Here is a 20,231-nt window from a genome sequence, read left to right as displayed (position 1 = left end):
GGACATTATCGTTGGCAATGAAGGTCATTCGTGAGTCCAAAAAATCTCGTAGAAAGAAGTCACAACTCGTTAATGTTCATTCATGGCTAAAAATTTTGTACAGGAGCGGAATACTTTCAGGGCATTGGTATTGAAGCCTGTGGAAGCAATTATTTACTCAGATGTAACTTAAAAAGGCGTAGGAGGGTTATAGCTTACTTGAGAATTTTGAATAACGTTGGGCTAAGGAAGAGTGCCACGACCGAGAGCATCCTGGTGAACGACGTCATGAAGATCCTGCGTACCCACTGGCGGAACTCCGAGTCGGGGTTCCGCAGGGAGTTGGCCTGCACGCCAAACGCTAGAGAGGCGATGACGTCAGTGGTGAACCGTGCCGCCAGTTCGTGCATGTCAGCGATATCGCCAGTTGCCGCCGCCGACTCGAGCACTTCACAGAGGTCGACAGCATACTTCCGCATCGCCTGCGAACGCCCGGTAACAGAAGACAAATGACTTATCCTGCAGGGTGTGCTGTATTTAAATGTTGTAATGTCAATAAAGGTTATGCAGATCTCATAAGGGGAGACAATTATTGAACTATATGAAATAAAATCGTCATAATTTCTGTACAGTTTGCGTATGGACGTTCAAACTATACGGTTGGCCGCGGGTCATGATGGGTATTAGTTGGTTTGGTTAAGCAACGAAGCAAAATTGATGCATTTTGGGGGACTGAGAATTCGCATTTCGCACTCGAGAAGTCTCTTCTCCCTGAAAGGGTGACTTTTCCATAAGATATGGAAAAGAATGACCATGAGAGCAGTTGTTTTTCATTTTTTGTGACAATGATTTTATATCAGCTGGTCTGCCTCATGTATCGTTATGTCCAAATGGCTTATAAATGTTAATCTACATTCAGATCCGATGATGGCACCTTTAGTGTATTGAAACCGGTTATCCAGTAAACAGTATTTAAGGGGACCACTCCATGGTTCAAGTCGAAAAAAAATCGATTTTCGGTTTTCATCATATTTCGATAGATTAAGTACTCTGAAAAGGATTTTGCTGAAAAAAAATTTTTTTTTCGATCATTTGAAGAGCACTTTCCTGCCACGCGTGTTTATATGCCACGCCCACTTTTCTGTCACCCACTTTTCTGCATATATTTTAGGTCTTTATATCCCCTACATTGCACGTTAGGGACTTTTTTTTTACTCCAGAGTGTGTTGGCTATCCTTGGAATGCAATGGTCGGTATCCTTTCCTTTCTGCTATTTGTAAACAACACGCTGATTGCGAATAGTTGTTATAATTACGTTTGCAGTGCTTATTTACGTGTGTTTTGTTGTGTTTATTGAAGATGACGAAACGTAAAGGCATTTTCAAGAAACGACAATTTAGAGGAAACAAGTTTAGGTTATACCGCCTGGGAACGATGTTTCTTATTGTAATTCTTCAACAAGTGCATCATCAAAGAAGCTCTCACCGTTTTAAGAGAGTTACAATGAATTTTCTGTAAGTGACAAGGGGTTCTAAACTTGTACAATCTAGACCAGGGATCCCCAAACTATTTTGGACAAGTGACCCCTTTTTCCAAAATGAACTATTACCTCAGACCCCCATGGCCAAATTACCTACTTTTAAGATCAACCCCCTTATTCATAACGGTCCGCTAACTTAAAACAGCTGCTACAGAGTGTTATTTTTCATTCTGACTTATGTCAATAGAAGAAGACAGAGTGAGAATTAGCAATGCTTTAAGTTTTAAATAAGAACTTGTGTGAATTTAATAGGGGTCGATTTTTATACCTCGTCGAACCCCAAAATCAGTTTTCGTTTATGTCGACCCCTAGGAAACCGATATCGACCCCAAGGGGTCGATATCGACCACTTTGGGAATCCCTGATTTAGACATTGTGGTGAGTCACAGAGTGTAAAAATTTGTGAGAGTGCCAGTGGGAGAAAAGGTCTAGCAATTGCTTTGGATTTAATTTGCACTAAATGCTCAGCTGTGATTTCATTTATGAATTCTTCAAAACCAGATGCAAGTGGCCCCTATTGAAATCAATACTAGATTAGTTTATGCCTTACGATCAATTGGCAAGGGTATGGATGCAGGGAGAACATTTCGTTCAGTGAAGAACTTACATCAACCACCAAATAAATTTGAAAAACTGACTGCAATATTAGAGAAAGCTGTATGTGAGGTCAGTGAGGAAAGAATGAAACTGGGTGCTAGGGAAGCAGTGGAAGAAAATGATGGATGTTCGGATATTGCAGTTGCACTTGATGGAAGATGGCAGAAAAGAGGACATACTTCTCTGAATGGAGTAGTGAACGCCACGAGTGTAGAGACCGATAAAGTGTTAGATGTGGAGATTATGTCTAAATATTGCAAATGTTGTAAAGTCAATGAACATAAAGAACACAACTGTGTGGCTAATTTTAGAGGAACAAGTGGTGGTATGGAAGTCCATGGAGTACAACAAATATTTCATCGCTCCATAGAAACAAGAGGCGTATGGTACACCAAATATTTGTGCGATTGTGACAGTAAGGCATACAGCAATGCGGTGATCTCTAAGCCATATGGAGATGCCATTATTAGCAAAATAGAATGTGTAGGCCAAGTTCAAATACGTTTGGGTACAAGGCTGAGGAAACTAACTGTTGATACGGGAGGAAAAAAATTAGAAGATGGAAAATTGTTGACCGGACAGGGTCAGTTAACAAAAACTGAAATAGAAAACTTGCAGGTATACTATGGGCAGGCAATTAGGAGAAATAAAGAAAATTTGGAGGCAATGAAGAGAGATGTTTGGGCCATATTCTTCCATAAGTCATCTACTGATGATAAGCCATGTCATGGATTGTGTCCATCAGGAGAAAATTCGTGGTGCAAATACAAGCAAATACAATAGGTCTCAGGCAACTGGAGAATCTTATTCTCACCAACATTCTCTCCCTGCTGTTGTTATTACAGCAATTAAACATAATTTCAGAGACGTGACTCATCCTGTCCTTTTAAGGAAATGTCTGCGTGGGCAGATACAGAAAGCAAATGAATGTTTCAACAGCATAATTTGGAACCGCCTTCCTAAAGCTGTATTTGTAGACATGCATACAATGAAACTAGGAGTTCATGATGCTGTTATTACATTCAATTGTGGTAATATTGGAAAGTGTTGGGCACTGAAAAAGCTGGGAATTAATCCTTGTGAAAATATGATCACTGGGCTGCAACATTGCGACAAAATGAGGATAGCCGATGCAGACAAGTCTGCATCTAATATTGCCAAGAAAGCAAGACAAACATCCAGGAAGGTGAAAAAGAAGCTGGAAGACCTGTTACAGGCCAAAGATTGGTCATCATATGCAGCAGGACAGTTTTCATTAATTGTAAGTAACAAATTTCAAAAGTTTTTTGTTTAAAGTCAATTTCCCGTAAACTAAAATTTTCAGTACATATGCCCAATCATATCAGAAACTATCATAGATAAATGAATGAAAATTTCAGAGACTCTGCATAACATAAAAATCCATCTCTGGTACTACATTCATTAATATTCCCCGATTAGGAAGTTCACAACAAAATATTTTCTGCAGAAAAACATTAATATTTTTGTTAATAAATTTATAAAAGTATTTCTTAAAAACTATAAAATGGATAAAGTAGATTTTAGTACTGTTTACTCTATTAGCATCATGTTACATACAGTAAAAATATTAAGGTCCTGCATCAAATAGGTTTTTCAGAAATGGATCAAATACTTACCTAAATTAAGATGGGTTAGAGAAGCAGAGTGTGGTCCCCATAAGCGATCTTGGCTTTTGAATTACTTCTACAACAGATTGATCGCACCACTACGCACTATGTGTTCACTGCAAAATACTTGATGTTCGTTGCTGTTCCGAAACACTGTTTCTCAGCCACGTAGCCATAAAAATTACGTCAGGGTAAACGAGCAAGTTTACCTTTCTTTCCCATGAAGATAAATATGTATTTACGTATTTCTTCGAGTTACACGCGTCATATATGTGACATTTACACTGTCATTTCCATAGAAGATGATTTGTCATAATATTCTGGTTGATGAGTACGTACGTCTAATTAATAACAGTGTGGCTTACAAGCATAACAGATACAGAAAAGAGACAAGATGTGACGAATTTTATTGTTACCGTATCCATCGTTAAATGTGGCACACAGCTATACAACAGAAGGCGCCACAAGCCAAAATAATTATGATACGACGCCATACAGATGGGCCTCATTCTGCTTCCACCACAAGACTTACAAATAGCCCACTCATTCCGCCGAAAGTTGTTTCCGCCGCCACAGACGGCACTGACACCAGGGACTACTTTCTGCATCCGCCATCTCCAAGGACAGTATTCAGCGACAGCAGGTGGATACTGAGATGTTGTAGTGTTGGTGATTCATTTGTCACGGTCATCGGAGGTCAGATAGCGCTCAGGAGGCCCGTTTGTACGCCCTCTATTTTTATTCTTGGGGCAGTAACTGTGCAGAGCTTAGAGGTGAGCAGTGTTTGCAACATTCATCCTATACCCCACTGACCCGTACGGACTCCATTTGAACGGGGCCTACGGGAAGCCGAGTGGATAATAACATGTTGGGCACTGTGTATCGCTGGTGGGTCGTTGCTCTCAGCAGTGGTCTGTGGAACATTCTCGAAGTTGTAGACCAGGTTCTGCATGTCTGCGTAGTACAGACATTAAGATCTATACGCCTTGGGCAAGCAGTGGTGGCCGACCGAACATCATCCAGAGAAGAAATCCGTGCACATGTTGTACGTGGCGTGTCATCAAGGAGCATTGGGAACCATCTGCTTACTGCAGAATTAAGATCACTCGTTAAGATCACTCGTGCCTTTGGCCAGGTTACCACGGACAAGACGACATCGCGAAGCACGGATACTCTGGTATGGTGAAAGAGTCGACTGGAGAACAGAATGGCACTCTTCTGTCTTCAGTGATGTGAATAGGTTCTGTCTGTAAGCGAGTGATGAACATACGCGCGTGCGATGTAGAACTGGTGAGCGGCCTCTTATGGAGTGTATCTGCCCATGAGACACATCTGCCACCCCACCACCCCAAAGCTTTATGGTGAGGGGGGGGGGGGAGGCTGGGGGGCAGGCGAGCTTCAGCTACAACTCGCGGTCATATTTGGTGCTTCTGCAGAATAAAGTAAGTACCGAATTTTACGGACTATAAGACACACCTTAATTTTTAAGCAATTTTGTTAAAATATAACATCTTTACCATATTTATTATTATATTGTAAAGCCAGACTACCCGACTAAAAAAATTCTTGCTTTATCAAACCGAACTGACCTTCAAAACATGTGAAAATCGTCATCTGCACTTTCTTCTTCTTCTTCCTCATTATCGTAGTCCTCTTCCTATATAAGATGGTCTACACTGACATCTACAGCATGTTTTCAGGGATTTTAAAGGTCAGTTCAGTTTTATAAACTAAGAAATTTTTTTAGTCTGGCTTTGCAATACAATAATAAAAGTGGTAAAGATGTTACTTTTTAATAAAACTGCTTAAAAATTAAAGTGTGTCTTATAGTCCGCAAAATGCTGCACCTGATGAAAGATTTAACAATAATGTCTTCTCTCACTCTAGATCACGACTGTTTTATCCATTGTTTTAAATCTCCCTTCGGCGTGAACTCATGCTGGGTTTCATCCATCAGCCATTTGTTCCATTCCTGTCTCATATACACTTTAAATGGTTTGTTTATTGAGACATCGAGAGGCAGCAATTGTGAAGTATAAGACGTGCGGAGATTTTAAATTAAAGACTGGAAATTTTTATATTAATTCCGAGTATAAGACGAACATGGATTTTGGAGTCAGTTTTTGGAAGAAGAAAGGGCATCTTATAGTACGTAAAATACAGCAGCCGCTACATTGCACAGGTCGTTAAGCCCACGCTAACGCACTTACTTAGACAGGAAGGCGATGTGCGTCTTGAGCAGGACATTGATTGCCTACGTAACGGATACTATGACGCAACGTGCTCTTCGTGGTGTATAACACCTGCCTGGCCATCAGATCACCCGATCTCTCGCCAATTGAAGAAATATGGGACATGATGAAGCGGGAACTTGGTCTGCAAGAAACAACGCCGTTTGCAACAAAAGGCCCAAGACGCTTCGGACAATCTATTGCAGAATGCCATTCGGCACCTTTATCACCGTTTGCATGCGAGAATACATCCTGTGTTTGCGCCAGAGAGGGGTCCGCTGTGCGTTAATGCTACTGTTTGGGCCTCCGTCCTTTACTGAAACTACCCGTCACACCAATTGTCAATAAAATGACTTTGTCCTTGAGGTAAATGCATTTTTATTTTCCGGCAGTGTAGATCACAGATGGACATCCTTACGCCCTTGGCAGGTAAATGCAGACGCACAGCTTTACTCGGTCACCAGTTGTAAGAGGTCAGCAGTTATCGAGCAGTTATCTGCAGAGCTGCAGCTATACCCCATCAGCTATCAACGGCTGGTTATAATCGGATAGTCAATGCTGTGCGTCAAAGTGTTTATGAACTATAAACTGTCTGAGAGCAGTCCGGACTGAACAACTATCAGATTAGAGAGCTAATGTACGTTGTGTTAGATTAGACCAGTGTTAATAACTTTTGCTTCAGTGCCACACTCGTTCATCACACTAAGTTGAGTATTTATCTTGTAAATTTTTTCAAAAAAATTATTATTAATGAATTCTCATTGTGTCGCCCACCCTATGTTTGTTATAGAATCAATCTCTGGAAGAGACCTGGAGACACCGAAAAAGGTTTCAGATTGATTATGTAATGCTAAGACTGAGAGTTCGGAACCAAATTTTAAATTGTAAGACATATCCAGGGGCAGATGCGCACTCTGGCCACAATTTATTGGTATGAAATGCAGATTAAAACTGAAGAAACCGGTAAAAAGGTAGAAATTTACGGAGATGGGACCTGGATAAACTGAAAGAACTAGAGTGTTGAGAGTTTCAGAGCCGGCCGGGGTGGACGAGCGGCTCTAGGCGCTACAGTCTGGAACCGCGCGACCGCTACGGTCGCAGGTTCGAATCCTGCCTTGGGCATGGATGTGTGTGCTGTCCTTAGGTTAGTTAGGTTTAAGTAGTTCTAAGTTCTAGTGGACTGATGACCTCAGAAGTTAAATCCCATAGTGCTCAGAGCCATTTGAACCAGAGTTTCAGAGGGAGCATTAGGCAACGGCTGACTAGGCCAGGGAAAGGAATACAGGGCAGCTTTAAGAGATGAAATAGTGAAGGTAGCAGAGGATCAAATAGATAAAAAGGTAAGGCCTAGTACAAATCCTTGTATAATAATAGAGATATTGAATTTAACTGATGCAAGGAGAACATTTAAAAAATCAGCCAACGACGGAGACGAAATGGAATACAAACGTTTAAAAAAATAAGTTTCACTGGAAGTGCAAAATGGCTGAGCAGGAATGGCTAGAGACCAAATGTAAGGATTTAAAAGCACATTTCAGTTGGGGAAAAATAGATACCACCTACAGGAAAATTAAAGAGGCCTTTTGAGAAAGAGAAGCAGCCGTATGACCATTAGAAACTCAGATGGGAAACCAATCCTAAACAAAGAAGGAAAAGCTGAAAGGTGGAAGGATTTTATAGAGGATTTATACAAGGGAGATGAACTTGAAAGCAATATTGTGGAAGGGAAGTGGACGTAGATGAAGATGATATGGGATATATGACACTGCGAGAAGAATCAGACAGAGCTCTGGTTACTTCATTCTGCAGAAGCACCAAATATGACCGCGAGTTGTACCGCCTGTAGCCCCCCCTCCCCCTCCCTCACCATAAAGCTGGTGGCAGATGTGTCTCGTGGGCAGATGCACTCCATAAGATGCCGCTCACCAGTTCTACACCGCAAGCGTGTATGTTCATCACTCGCTTACAGACTGAACCTATTAACATCACTAAAGACAGAAGAGCGCCATTCTGTTCTCCAGTCGACTCTTTCACTACATCAGAGTATCTGTGCTTGGCGATGTCGTCTTGTCGGTGGTAGCCTGGCCAAAGGCACGAGTGATCGTAATTCTGTAGTAAGCAGACGGTTCCCAATGCTCCTTGATGACACGCCACGCACAGCATGTGCACGGATTTCTTCTCTGGATGATGTTCGGTCGGCCACCACTGCTTGCACAAGGCGTAGATCTTGACGTCTGCACTACACAGACATCCAGAACATGGTCTGCAACTGTAGTTTAGCTGTGTGCCATACTTAACAATGGACACCGCAATGGCATCGTGTCATAATTATGTGGCTTGTGGCGCCCTCTGTTGGTACAGCTATGTGCCATATTTAACGATGGACACGGGAACAGTAAAATTCGTCACATCTTGTCTCTTTTTTGTATCTGTTGTGCTTGTAAGCCACACTGGTATTAATTAAACGTACGCACTGATCAGCCAGAATATTATGACAAATCATCTGCTGTGGAAATGACAATGTAAATGTCACGTAGATGGGGTGTGTAACACGAAGAAATACGTAAATATATCTTTATCTCCATGGGAAAGAAAGGTAAACTTGCTCCTTTACCCTGACGTAATTTTTATGGCTAAATGGCTGAGAAACAGTGTTTCGGAACAGCAACGAACATCAAGAATTCACATGCTGCGGTCATTAACGAAATTTACGTCAACATCTATACCTCACAAGCTACTTTATTGTATGTCTCCTTGTCGTTTTCGCGTTTACTATATCAATATGTGACGAAGGGCGCTCCTATTCTGGGGATCTTACCTACTTCCTCAACAAACCCTACCCTGTAAAATTGTCAAGCACTGTTAAAGTATCATTCACACGAGGGTTTTGTTACCTACTTCTTTCATAGGTGGACTACGCTTGCTGAGTTTTCATTCAACGAATCTCAGTCTACCAACTAACTTGCCTATGATCAGTTTTATATGGTCGTTCCACATTAAATAACTCCATACGCATAGTCCCAGATATTAAATGGGTGTGACTGCTTCCAGTACTTGTTCGACGATTGCGTAATTATACAGATATTTCCACCTACTTATAAGCAATGCGATGCATTTGTTTATATTGTGGGGTCATTTGCCAAGCCCTGCCAGTTTGTTTTTATTGCCTCATCCTCAGATGCACCTGGTATCTATACGAGGATTTATGTAGAGTGTGTTCGGGAAATCCGGTTACAAACTTATAGAAATTGTAGAGGGGAGTGAGTACATAATATTTTGGAAGGGAACCCATGCCCAGGAGCGTCATCCAACGACGCTACAGAGTGTCAAAGCTACAGGCGCTGGCGACTACAAATGTATGTTTATACAGGGCGATTCCATGAATCTAGGACGATGGAGAATTGTATCAGTCTGAGGTAAGGTTTCCCGTATCGGAAACAAACGATTCGAAAACTATAAGCGAAAACCGTTCTGAAACCTCTGACAGTGTAATACGTGTAGTAGCACTGTTGTTGCTAAGATTGTATGGTAGGCAACCTTCAGAGGTGGTAATATGGACCAAAACAAGGAAAGAAATGTCTAGTATACATGGGCTCTAACATGCATACCTGAGGAGTTAGGAGCATTTGTTCATCTTCGCTGCTTGATACACATCTCTTCTATTGAACAAGTGCTCATAGCTTTTAAGGTACGCATTTTCGAGCACACATTTACTGGACATTTTTTCTTGTATTGGTCAATACTACCTCCTCTGAATGTTGCCTGCCCTACAATCTTAGCAACAATGGTACCACTACATGTATTCTACTGCCAGATGTTGTGAGCGTGTGGGTTTTATTTTGTCAGTCGTGCAATGGATTGATCCAACAAGTACCCTTTGGCTCCTTCAAGAAACAATTTCCACCTCACACTACTACAGAAGTCAGACAGACGCTCCTTATGTACCAACAAGAACTGGTTGAAAACCATTCAGCAACAATTGTCTTCTGGAGCTGTCCGCTGTAAGGAAAAGACACAAAAATATTCTATATATTCTTACATAACTAGTGGAATGGTTGGGTTTGGGAGTATTGCTAGTCAGTGTAAGGAAAACATTAAATGAATGAAAAATATTATTTATTACAAAAAATTCTGAGAAATCAAGTGAAACATTTTCTTATAAAATAATAGTAAATTTTGGGGTTCTTTTCAGAGCAGTAGATTGCCTCTTACGGATAGGAATGCTATTATTTCACAAAGTATGGGAAGGTTCTTTTCTCCCTTTTCTTTAAGAATGTTATTTACTCGGCAGAATGGCTGAGAGCCACGCCTACACAACTTGAATAACTTTTCTAGGTATGGTCAAGGCTGTTGCATGAGAAATGTAATGGAGTGTACTGTTATGGAGGACAGATGGGGCTCGCATACGTTGTAGCGGACTATACCGTGAGCTGCGACGACTGCTGTCTGCGTCGCTCACTGCTGACAAATAACACACCTATCTCGTTCTATCTGGATTGACCTTCGCCAATCAAACTCTCCCTACGCCTTGATGAAGTCAAGGACTCCTATCCGCCCCTAGTCTAACTATAGGTGTGGTACATTGGTCAGATAACCAGTCCACCGCTGCCGGCCGCGGTGGTCTCGCGGTTCTAGGCGCGCAGTCCGGAACCGTGCGACTGCTACGGTCGCAGGTTCGAATCCTGCCTCGGGCATGGATGTGTGTGAAGTCCTTAGGTTAGTTAGGTTTAAGTAGTTCTAAGTTCTAGGGGACTGATGACCACAGCAGTTGAGTCCCATAGTGCTCAGAGCCATTTAGAGCCAGTCCACCGCGATGCCACTCAATATTCGCTCGCAGGAATTTAACTAGTACTCTGTCCATGTTTACACCGCACAATAAGTGTGGCGGCCAACACATTGAACAACGCTTATCACGAGCGACTCAATATAGAGTGTCACTCCGATTCGCTAACGACAGAGGTGCTCTCCCAGTGAAATACTGAGAAGAGACTTTGTTCCTCACTCTTTGTATACACTTACGAGCGCACTTGCTCTGGTTACGTGTTCCCACTCCAAGAGCGACAACGGAATGGCCCCTTTTTCTGGAAAAGTTGCAAGGGTATATCATTCGCTGTCTTCCCTCACTTCTCTGGCTCTTTGTATCAGAAATATTTCGCCAATCAGCATTGCTCTTTTAAACGGGAGAATGACGTTTCGTTTGAGTCGACCAATGCAGAAATCTGTAGCATCTCCATTAGGCGTATACTGTCCTGTGAGAACTCTGTAACTATGCAGTCAGTCCGTGAAATAATGTGTCTTCTGGGCGCTCCCACACAATGTAGCGGAATTTGCTTTTAAGTCGAACATGGGGGTTCGTATCCCTTCGCTCCAGCAAAAGCTGTCTTCTCTCTGGGTGGTCGCTTTGGCCGAAGTAGGTATGTTGTTGACCCAGCCCTCTGAAGGGACGGTCTTCCCAGTGGGCTGGTTTCCTCTTTAGAACGAAAATTCCAGTGGCTGTCATGTGTACGCCAGCCTCAACTTTTTTCAACCTCGGTGCACACTTGCCATTTACTTCTTAGATTTGCATATCACTTACATGATTTCATGAAAAATTGGCTCTACCTTATCGAGTTTGGGCTCAAATGTAGCGTCTTGATGTGCAGAATACAATTGTGAGGACGGAATATGTAAGAAATGAAGGTTAGGAGACAGCGCCACATTACAAGATATCAGAACGGCTTTTGCTTATAACTTTCGACTTGTTCGTTCCCGGTACGGGAACCCTTACCTCAAATTGATGCATATCACCTTCTCCATCATCTTGGTAAGTTTGTAAATCATCATGGAATCACACTGTATATACATATATTTACAGACGTCGGCTCTTATATGTTTGAAGCTCTGTAGCGTCGTTGGATGACATTGGTGGACATGGGTTCCTATTCAAAGTATTATGTACTCACTCCCCTCTACAAGTCCCGGAAGATTGTAGCGGGATTTTCTGAACAACCTGCATACCAGTTCAGAGTCAAATCTATTCCTAATCTCAGCTGAAAGCAAATCATGACCTTGAATTTCCAGGGCTAGTATGAATTCACAAAACTGTATGCATTATTGTCTATCACCATCATGAAGGGGTTGTAGTGACTGACTACCATATGGTTTTAAATACAAATGTTGCTGTGAAACACGCCAAAGAGACGTATGAAGAAAGGCTGTCTTTCAACTGGTATGACGAGAGAAAGATTGCCGTTTGCGCTCCACGTCTTGAACAAACGCAACGGAGCGACAGGTAGATTTGCAATAACAACCAGTGCCTCAAAACTGCTGGCGTCATCGTCGAATGGTTTGAGCTATGTGAGGTACAGTGCCATACACTCAAAGAAAATCACGCTGCGCAGTTGTAACTGAATTACACATGTTTAAGCGAAGAACACAAAACGCATTCTGTTACTGTGTTGCTGCCATGTTGACTCGGCACACTTTGGATAATGAACGATAGCCCCCCACCGGTAGTAAGTTTGATGCACAGGTTCAAAATTACCTCATGTTTCTACATTCATTCATGTAGACGACATAGTCTTGTGAAAAAGGTTGAATCGTTTGAAACACTTATGTCTACGGACATACTTCAAAGAACCACATATACAATGTGCATGATATATACATAGTGTGTACTTACAGGAAACATCATCTTGAGCTTACTAGGAGCGAATGCTGGTTCCAGCTTGAGTCGCAGCCTCTTCCAGTTGTTGCCAGCGAGACAGAACAGTTGCCTGTTGAGTGGCATTGTTTCGTCCAGGTTCATGCCCCGGTCGTAAAACATGTGGAAATCCTTCACCAGCACGCAGTGCACCAGGATGGGGTCGATAATGACCAGAACGGGTCGGAGCAGAGCATAGATTCCCACGAATCTATGACCTACGCAGAATAACTAACCTCAGGATTGCAGCAAATAGCAGACACCTAGCAGAAAGCAACTCATTTCGTCTGTCACTCACTGGGAAAAAAGTACTGTCTTAAGCTTGAAGATGAAGCCATACAACTGATAATAACTGGGAACAGTCTCCTTACAAAAGTATGAATTCGTGGAGTATTTTTGCATTTCCTACGTTGAAACTGTTGAGTATAGTGGTAAACTGGCTTGTCGTCCACTGCTTCGCTCTCGTAAGCTGTATGGTCTGCTCAGATATTTTTTTCATCGAATTCTTACGTTGTTCACAAATTGCAACACCTTCTAAACTTTTCAAGCTAGTTAAGGCCATAGGCACATGGTCTTCTCCGAATGCACTTGATCAAACTGCGATTCTGATAGCTACAATCCAAGGTTTTTTTTAATCACGCCTTTACGGTCGTTTGGAGATATTTCCATGGAAACTTCCACACCCTTCCACATATTTCTTTATATCCAACCGAGAAGTGAAATACCAATCTTCATAGATTTAGCTTTAAAAATTTTCAATGAAACTAAATATTTTCTTGATAATTTTCGTACTCCATTCCACCCCCTTACGGGCTGAATTTCTAAAAACAGGGCCACATGTAGTTTTTTGTTTCAAAGCGAGAAGCCAAATGCAAATTTTCATAGATTTAGTTTTGGAAATGCGTTCATAATTAACTATTTCATTATAATTTTCATTTTCGTTTTCATCCCCTTAGGGACTGAATTTCCAAAAACACTGAAACACGTAGTTCTTCATATGTAACCTAAAAGCCAAATACCGCTTTTCACAGATGTAGCTTCAAAATAGTTTAATAGTTCTTTAATAACGAACTGTTTTCAAAAAAACTTTCACCCACTATTTCACCCAATTAAGGGTTAAATTTCCATAAATGCCAAAACATGTATTTATTTCTGACCGAGACACCAAATACAAGCCGGCCGGAGTGGCAGAGCAGTCCTAGGCGCTTCAGTCTGGAACCGAGCGACCGCTACGGTCGCAGGTTCGAATACTGCCTCGCGCATGGATGTGTATGATGTCCTTAGGTTAGTTAGGTTTAAGTAGTTCTAAGTTCTAGGGTACTGATGACCTCAGATGTTAAGTCCCATAGTGCTCAGAGCCATTTGAACCATTTGAACCATATACAAATTTTCAGGGATCTGGCTTGAAAATTCCCTTAATAGCGACACATTTGAAAAAAAGCATTTCATCCGCTTCCTTCTTAAACGACACGTACAGTATAACATCAACACCCTCTCCAAATTTCAAGTTTTTATCCTTAGCGGTTTGGAATGGCCCGTGATGAGTCAATGAGTGAGCGAATATGTCAGTCAGACATTATGACCACCTATCTTACACTCGATATGTAGACTTTTGACACGGATAACAGCTGCGACGCGTCGCGACATGGGAGCAATCAGGCCTTAGTAGGTCGTGGAGGGAGCTGCACAACGTCTGCACACACAAATCGCTTAATTCACATAAATTCTGGGGAGGGGGCGATGAACTCTGACGCCACGTTCAGTCATATTCCAGATGTGTTCGATCGTGTTCAGATCTGGCGACTGGCGGAGGTTGGAGTTGAAATTGGCCACTGTGTTCCATCACATTCCTGGCCTTGTGACATTGCGCTTGATCATGGTGAAAAATGCAACTGCCCTCGGGAAACATGAGGGTCATGAAGGGGTGTACATGGTCTACAACCAGTGTACGATACTCGTTGACCGTTATGGTGCCTTGCACCGAGCTCCGCTGGAACCGTGGACGCCCATGTGAATGTTCCCCATAGCATAATATGGCCGCTGCCAGATTGTCTTCGTCCCACAGTACAGGTGGTTCGGAGCTGTTCTCCTGTAAGACGACGGATTCACGAGCTCCCATCGGTGTGTAAAAGAAGGTATCGGGATTCATCAGACCATGCAACGGTCTGACAATGCGCCAACATCCAGTACCGGTGGTTATGTGCCCATTTCAGTCGTAGTTGCCGATGTCATGGTGTTAACAAAGGTACATGCATGGATCGTTGGCTGTGGGGCCCCATCGTTAGGAGTGTTCGGTGCACTGTGTGTTCAGATACACTTGTACTCTCCCCAGCATTAAAGGTTGTCCTGTTCTATTAATCTGCCTAGCCTGCAATGTCCGACATCTGTAATGAGGGGTGGCCGCCCAACCCCACGACGTCTGGAAGTGGTTTCACTTTGGTTTCGTCACGTGTTGAAGGCACCACAGAATTCCTCGTACACCCGACATGTCGTGCTGTTCCGAAATGCTCGTGCCGAGCCTATGGGCCATCACAGTCTGTCCTCGATCAAACTCAAATAGGTCCCGGAATCATGTTGTTGTTGTTGTATTCAGCCCGAAAGCTGGTTTGATTCTGCTCTTCACACTACTCTTGTGTTATCGATAGCTACGATGCCACGGCGTAGGTGCAATTTCATAGGTTGGCACTAAGGACCGACACCGACAACAGCGCCCTGTAGCAGGTGCTGTTGAGCTCTACGAGCGCCGCGGCAGATTCAGCCCATTTGATCACGAGCAGATGGCCGGGACACATTGCTTCAACTTCAGAGGGTGTTGGCTTGCTGTTGAGAATTTGTACTACTTACGACGGGAATACGGTTTCGCACCAACGTACAAAGTTATGTAACCATTTATTAACTTTTTTTTGCCTATAGTAAACATCTATAATTTTGTTCGCAGTACCGAAGTGTTTTACCTCTCCTGTTCCTACTCGCTTTCGTCATTCGGCTAACCTTCCAGTTTTCAGAAGCAGACCCACGCCCCGCCTTCCAGGCGGGATACAAAAACTCTGTCCCGTAAAGGGTCTTTCTCTGCATAACTACTGAAACTTACACGCATTTCTATCAACAGTCAAGCCTTCGTCTCCCACTACTCTTGCCCACTTCCCCCATTTCCACAGTTCATTAACGTACTGGCGGAAGTAAATCTGTGAGAACGGGGCGTGAGTCATGCTTGGGTATCTCAGATGGTAGAGCACTTGCCCGCGAAAGGCAAAGGTCCCGAGTTCGAGTCTCGGTCCAGCACATAGTTTTAATCTGCCAGGAAGTTTCATATCAGCGCACACTCCGCTGCAGAGTGAAAAATCTCATTCTGGATACTGATGACTCCTTGCTGCCTATCACCAGACTTCTTATTTTAGTCAAGTTATGCTGTAACGTTATCTTCTCCTCAACTCAACTCAGTACTTTCTCACTAGTTATCTCATCTACTTAATCTAATTTCGAGCCTTCTTCTGTAACACTAGGTTTCAAGAGCTTTTATTCTCTTCTTGCCTAAACTGATTATCATCCGATTATGAGGCTACACCCTATAACTCTCGAAAAATACCTACAAAACCATCTTCTTATAAATTAAATTTATATTCAATGGTAACAAATACACCTTTTCAGGCATAGTTTTATGGATGTTGCACAATTTGCACTTTATATCCTCTCTAATTAGGACTTCATTAATTATTTTTCTGCCAAATAGCTAAACTCGTCAACTATTTTTAGTGTCTTATTTTCTAATGTAATGGTATAATTTGAGTACATTCCATTGTCCTTGTTTAATTCTCTTGGTGTTCATCTTATCCCCTGTTTTTTGTGCTCAGAATCCCAAATTTTATTTCAGGGGCATGGTTGATTTCCTGTTGATGCCCACCTGATTCCTTGGCCAAAAAAGTACCCGCCATGTTAATGGAAGTATTTTATTCATTAAGCATTTCCTTTACATTCAATGAAGTTGTAAAACGTAGTATTCATGGACAAAAAATTTACAAATGTCTTCCTCATCAATTCGTCCGTCGTCAGAAGCGAACTGAGTGAAGTTCTTCATACGCAATCTAGAACGGGTACGTTAATGGCAGTGCAAGTGTCAACGTTCAAAGCTTACAATGTCGTATTAGTACAGTAGAGAAAATCTTGTGGTAACTGCAGACCATTATGTCTGGCATTGTTCGTAGAAAATAGCGCGAGCAGATAGGAAATTATAATTAACATATGGATAGTACGAAACGATTCTTTCGGCTTTGTGTGTTACCAATCTTGAAATGAAAAACATACTCGTTTATATTTATTGTACTGAGTATTTCACTATCTGTAGATTTCCTACCCAAAGTGTAATTTAATAGTGAACTTATCAGTATACAAATCATAGCAGGTATCATTAGATCTATGAGCATATTTAGAGGTCTGTAGATAGTCCAGCAATGCATACCATATTATGTGTCTTCAAGGTAGGGCCAATGTAAGAGCATTATTCCACAGAAGCAACATATCATTTGGAGCCCCTCTTTGCCCCCCTCCCATCCCAGGCACAAGCTACCTTTCCTTGAGTTCTCGTTAGACATTTAAAAATGAATGTAAATCTAGTTCTCGTGGAAATGAGTTACTTGTTCTTTTAAAATTAGTACTACATAGATATTCCTCTGTAATGGAAATAAATTTCTTCATCTCATTCGAGCTCTAAATGTTAGACGGGAAAAAATTCATTTGTATTTAAAATGATTTCTGACATCTTTAAATACTTTTAGCGAAAGCAGAGAAAACTAGACCTATTGTATGGTAATATCTTCAATAAATAATCCATATAGTAATCTTAGTGGAAAGAATGGAAATATAAAATTTGTGATAGTTTAACAATGAAAACTTTTAATTCTATAACTTAAGAATTATTTTACTTTCCATTGGGAAAAATGAAACAGAAATGCAAAAATATATTTTAATTTTATACTGAGGTGTTAAACAAAAGACTTTGTAAGTTGTGTGTTATATGTGCAGAAAATTCACCAGGAAGTAGTTAAACTAAGAAAAATTGCCGTGAAAGCAACTGAATGTTGGTAAACGTGATCAAAGTTACTATGTACGCAACTGAAAATGAAAATACCAGTCTGTGACTGATACAAATGAGAAATATTCTATTAATAAAGTCATGCATAATTTCTACAATTTCCCGTGGACAAAGACAAATCAGCATTTTTCTACGTTTTAACTTTGCAAAATCTTTCAACATAGAATCTGAATATATTGATTTCAAGATATCACTTTCAGTGACTAAATTTGCACACCACACAATCGTCCTTGAGAAAGCATAGACCTAAGATAGTACTGAATTTTGAATAACTAATTTCATGACTGACTAATTATATAGTTACAGTAAAGAGAATCATGTGCTAGCAAAAATAATGGGAAATATGCCAGTAAAATTGTTTTTTCTAATGTAAGATGATGAGCTCTCTGGAGAACTTAAATCACAAGGAGTGGCCTCCAAGATCAAGTCTTCATCGCTTGGTGAAACTTAAGCCGAATTGGACGGGACATAATCGAAAAGTTTACGTGTCAAGCACGTTCATACTAACTAGGACAATATTTGATACTAGCTTAGCACCCGCTGCTTCGCTCACGTAAACTGTGTGGCATGCAGAGATTATTTTGTTTTCATTTCATCGAAATTTTTTTCGTTCGCAAAGTGCAACACCTTTTACGCTTTTCACGTTAATTAAGGCCATATAAGCGCGATCTTTTCCGAATGTACTTCTGACCAAAAAGCGATTCTGGTAGCTGGAGTTCAAAGGTTTTGTTAAACATGCGTTTTATGTTCTTGCGGAGATATTTCCATAGCAAATTTCATCCCGTAACGAATATTTCTTTGTAACTAACCGAGAAGTTAAATAATGATTTCAATAAATTTAGGTTTAAATTTTTCTTAATGTAACGAAATATTTACTTAAAACTTTCATTCTCTATTGCACTCCCTTAGTGGCTGAATTTCCAAAAACAGTGAAACACGTATTTTTTTCATCTTTAACCGAGAAACCAAGAGCAGTTTTCAGAGATTTAGCTTCAAAAACGTTTTCGCAATGAAATATTTTCATAAAATATTTCACCATCTATTTCATCCCTTAGGGGTGGAATTTCCAAAACCAGTGACTTGAGTATGTTTTATTTCTTTCTAACAAAGAAGCCATATAAAAATTTTCGTATATTTAGCTTCAAAACTAATTGCACAATGAAATATTTCCATAAAAAATTTCATCCCCGTTTTACCACCTTAGGGTTGAATTTCCAAAAACAGAAAAATAAGTATTTTCTTATTTCTAACGGAGAAGCCATATTTAAATTATCATACACTTAAAATGCTTTCATAATAAAATATTTTCGTAAAAAGTCTCATCCCCTACTTCACTCCCTTAGGGATTGAGTTTCGAAAAACACGAAAACATGTATTTCTTTTATGAAACTTCCTGGCAGATTAAAACTGTGTGCCAGACCGAGTCTCAAACTCGGAATCTTTGCCTTTCGCGGGCAAGTGCTCTACCATCTTTCTTTCTTTCTTTTTTTTTTTTTTTTTTTTTTTTTTAGTTCGATCGTTGCGGACGTCACCTGACATCCGTTCAAGTTCGTTTGTTGATCCTTCCACTAAGTTTTTTTTTATTACTGAGGCCAACCAGCTCTCTGACCGAACACGCTGAGCTACCGAGCCGGCTATCCAGCTGAACTACCCAAGCACGACTCACGCCCCATCCTCACAGCTTCACTTCTGCCAGTACCTCGTCACCTACCTTCCAAACTTTACAGAAACTCTCCTGCGAACCTTTCTTATCAGCGCACACTCCGCTGCAGAGTGGAAATCTCGTTCTGGAAACATCCCCCAGGCTGTGGCTAAGCCATGTCTCCGCAATATCCTTTCTCTCAGGAGTGCTAGTTCTGCATGTTTCGTAGGAGAGCTTCTGTAAAGTTTGGAAGGTAGGAGACAAGGTACTGTCAGAAGTGAAGCCGTGAGGACGGGGCGTAAGTCGTGATTGGGTAGCTCAGATGGTAGAGCACTTGCCCGCGAAAGGCAAAGGTCCCGAGTTCGAGTCTCGGTCCTGCACACAGTTTTAATCTACCAGGAAGTTTCTTATCAGCGCACACTTCGCTGCACAGTGAAAATCTCATTCTGGAAGCATCCCCCAGGCTGTGGCTAAGCCATGTCTCCGCAATATCCTTTCTTTCAGGAGTGCTAGTTCTGCAAGGTTCGCAGGAGGGCTTCTGTAAAGTATGGAAGGTAGGAGACTGGCAGAAGTGAAGCTGTGAGGACGGGGTGAGTCGTGCTTGGGTAACTCAGATGGTCGCCTACCACGCAGGGGGCCCGGGTTCGATTCCCGGCAGGGGACTGGGTGTTGTGTGTCCTTCATCATCATTTAGCCGGCACGGTAGCTCAGCGAGTTCGATCAGAGGGCTGCTCGCCCTCTGTAATAAAAAACTGAGTAAAAGGAATCCACGATCAACTTGAACGGATGTCTTGTGACGTTAGCCCAGACAAAACGCAAAGAAGAAAACCGAACAAGATGAAA

At 41.6% G+C, this 20,231-nt stretch overlaps 1 protein-coding gene across 2 annotated transcripts in view; it reads right to left on the bottom strand.

Annotated features, from left to right (window-relative positions):
• Positions 1-20,231, bottom strand: part of LOC124798619 (cytochrome P450 6k1-like) — a 75,169-nt gene that overhangs the window by 43,474 nt on the left and 11,464 nt on the right. For both annotated transcript variants that reach the window (XM_047262095.1, XM_047262096.1), the window contains 2 exons: positions 12,637-12,875; positions 199-461 (listed from right to left, as the gene is read on the bottom strand). In XM_047262095.1, coding sequence (XP_047118051.1) covers positions 199-461; positions 12,637-12,875 — 502 coding nt within the window. The remainder of the gene's footprint in view (positions 1-198; positions 462-12,636; positions 12,876-20,231) is intronic.

The sequence above is a fragment of the Schistocerca piceifrons genome, chromosome 5 (genome assembly GCF_021461385.2).
Source record: "Schistocerca piceifrons isolate TAMUIC-IGC-003096 chromosome 5, iqSchPice1.1, whole genome shotgun sequence".
Taxonomy (NCBI): Eukaryota; Metazoa; Arthropoda; class Insecta; order Orthoptera; family Acrididae; genus Schistocerca; species Schistocerca piceifrons.
The sequence above is the reverse complement of the archived record's forward strand: the minus strand, read 5'-3'. Positions and strand labels throughout refer to the sequence as shown.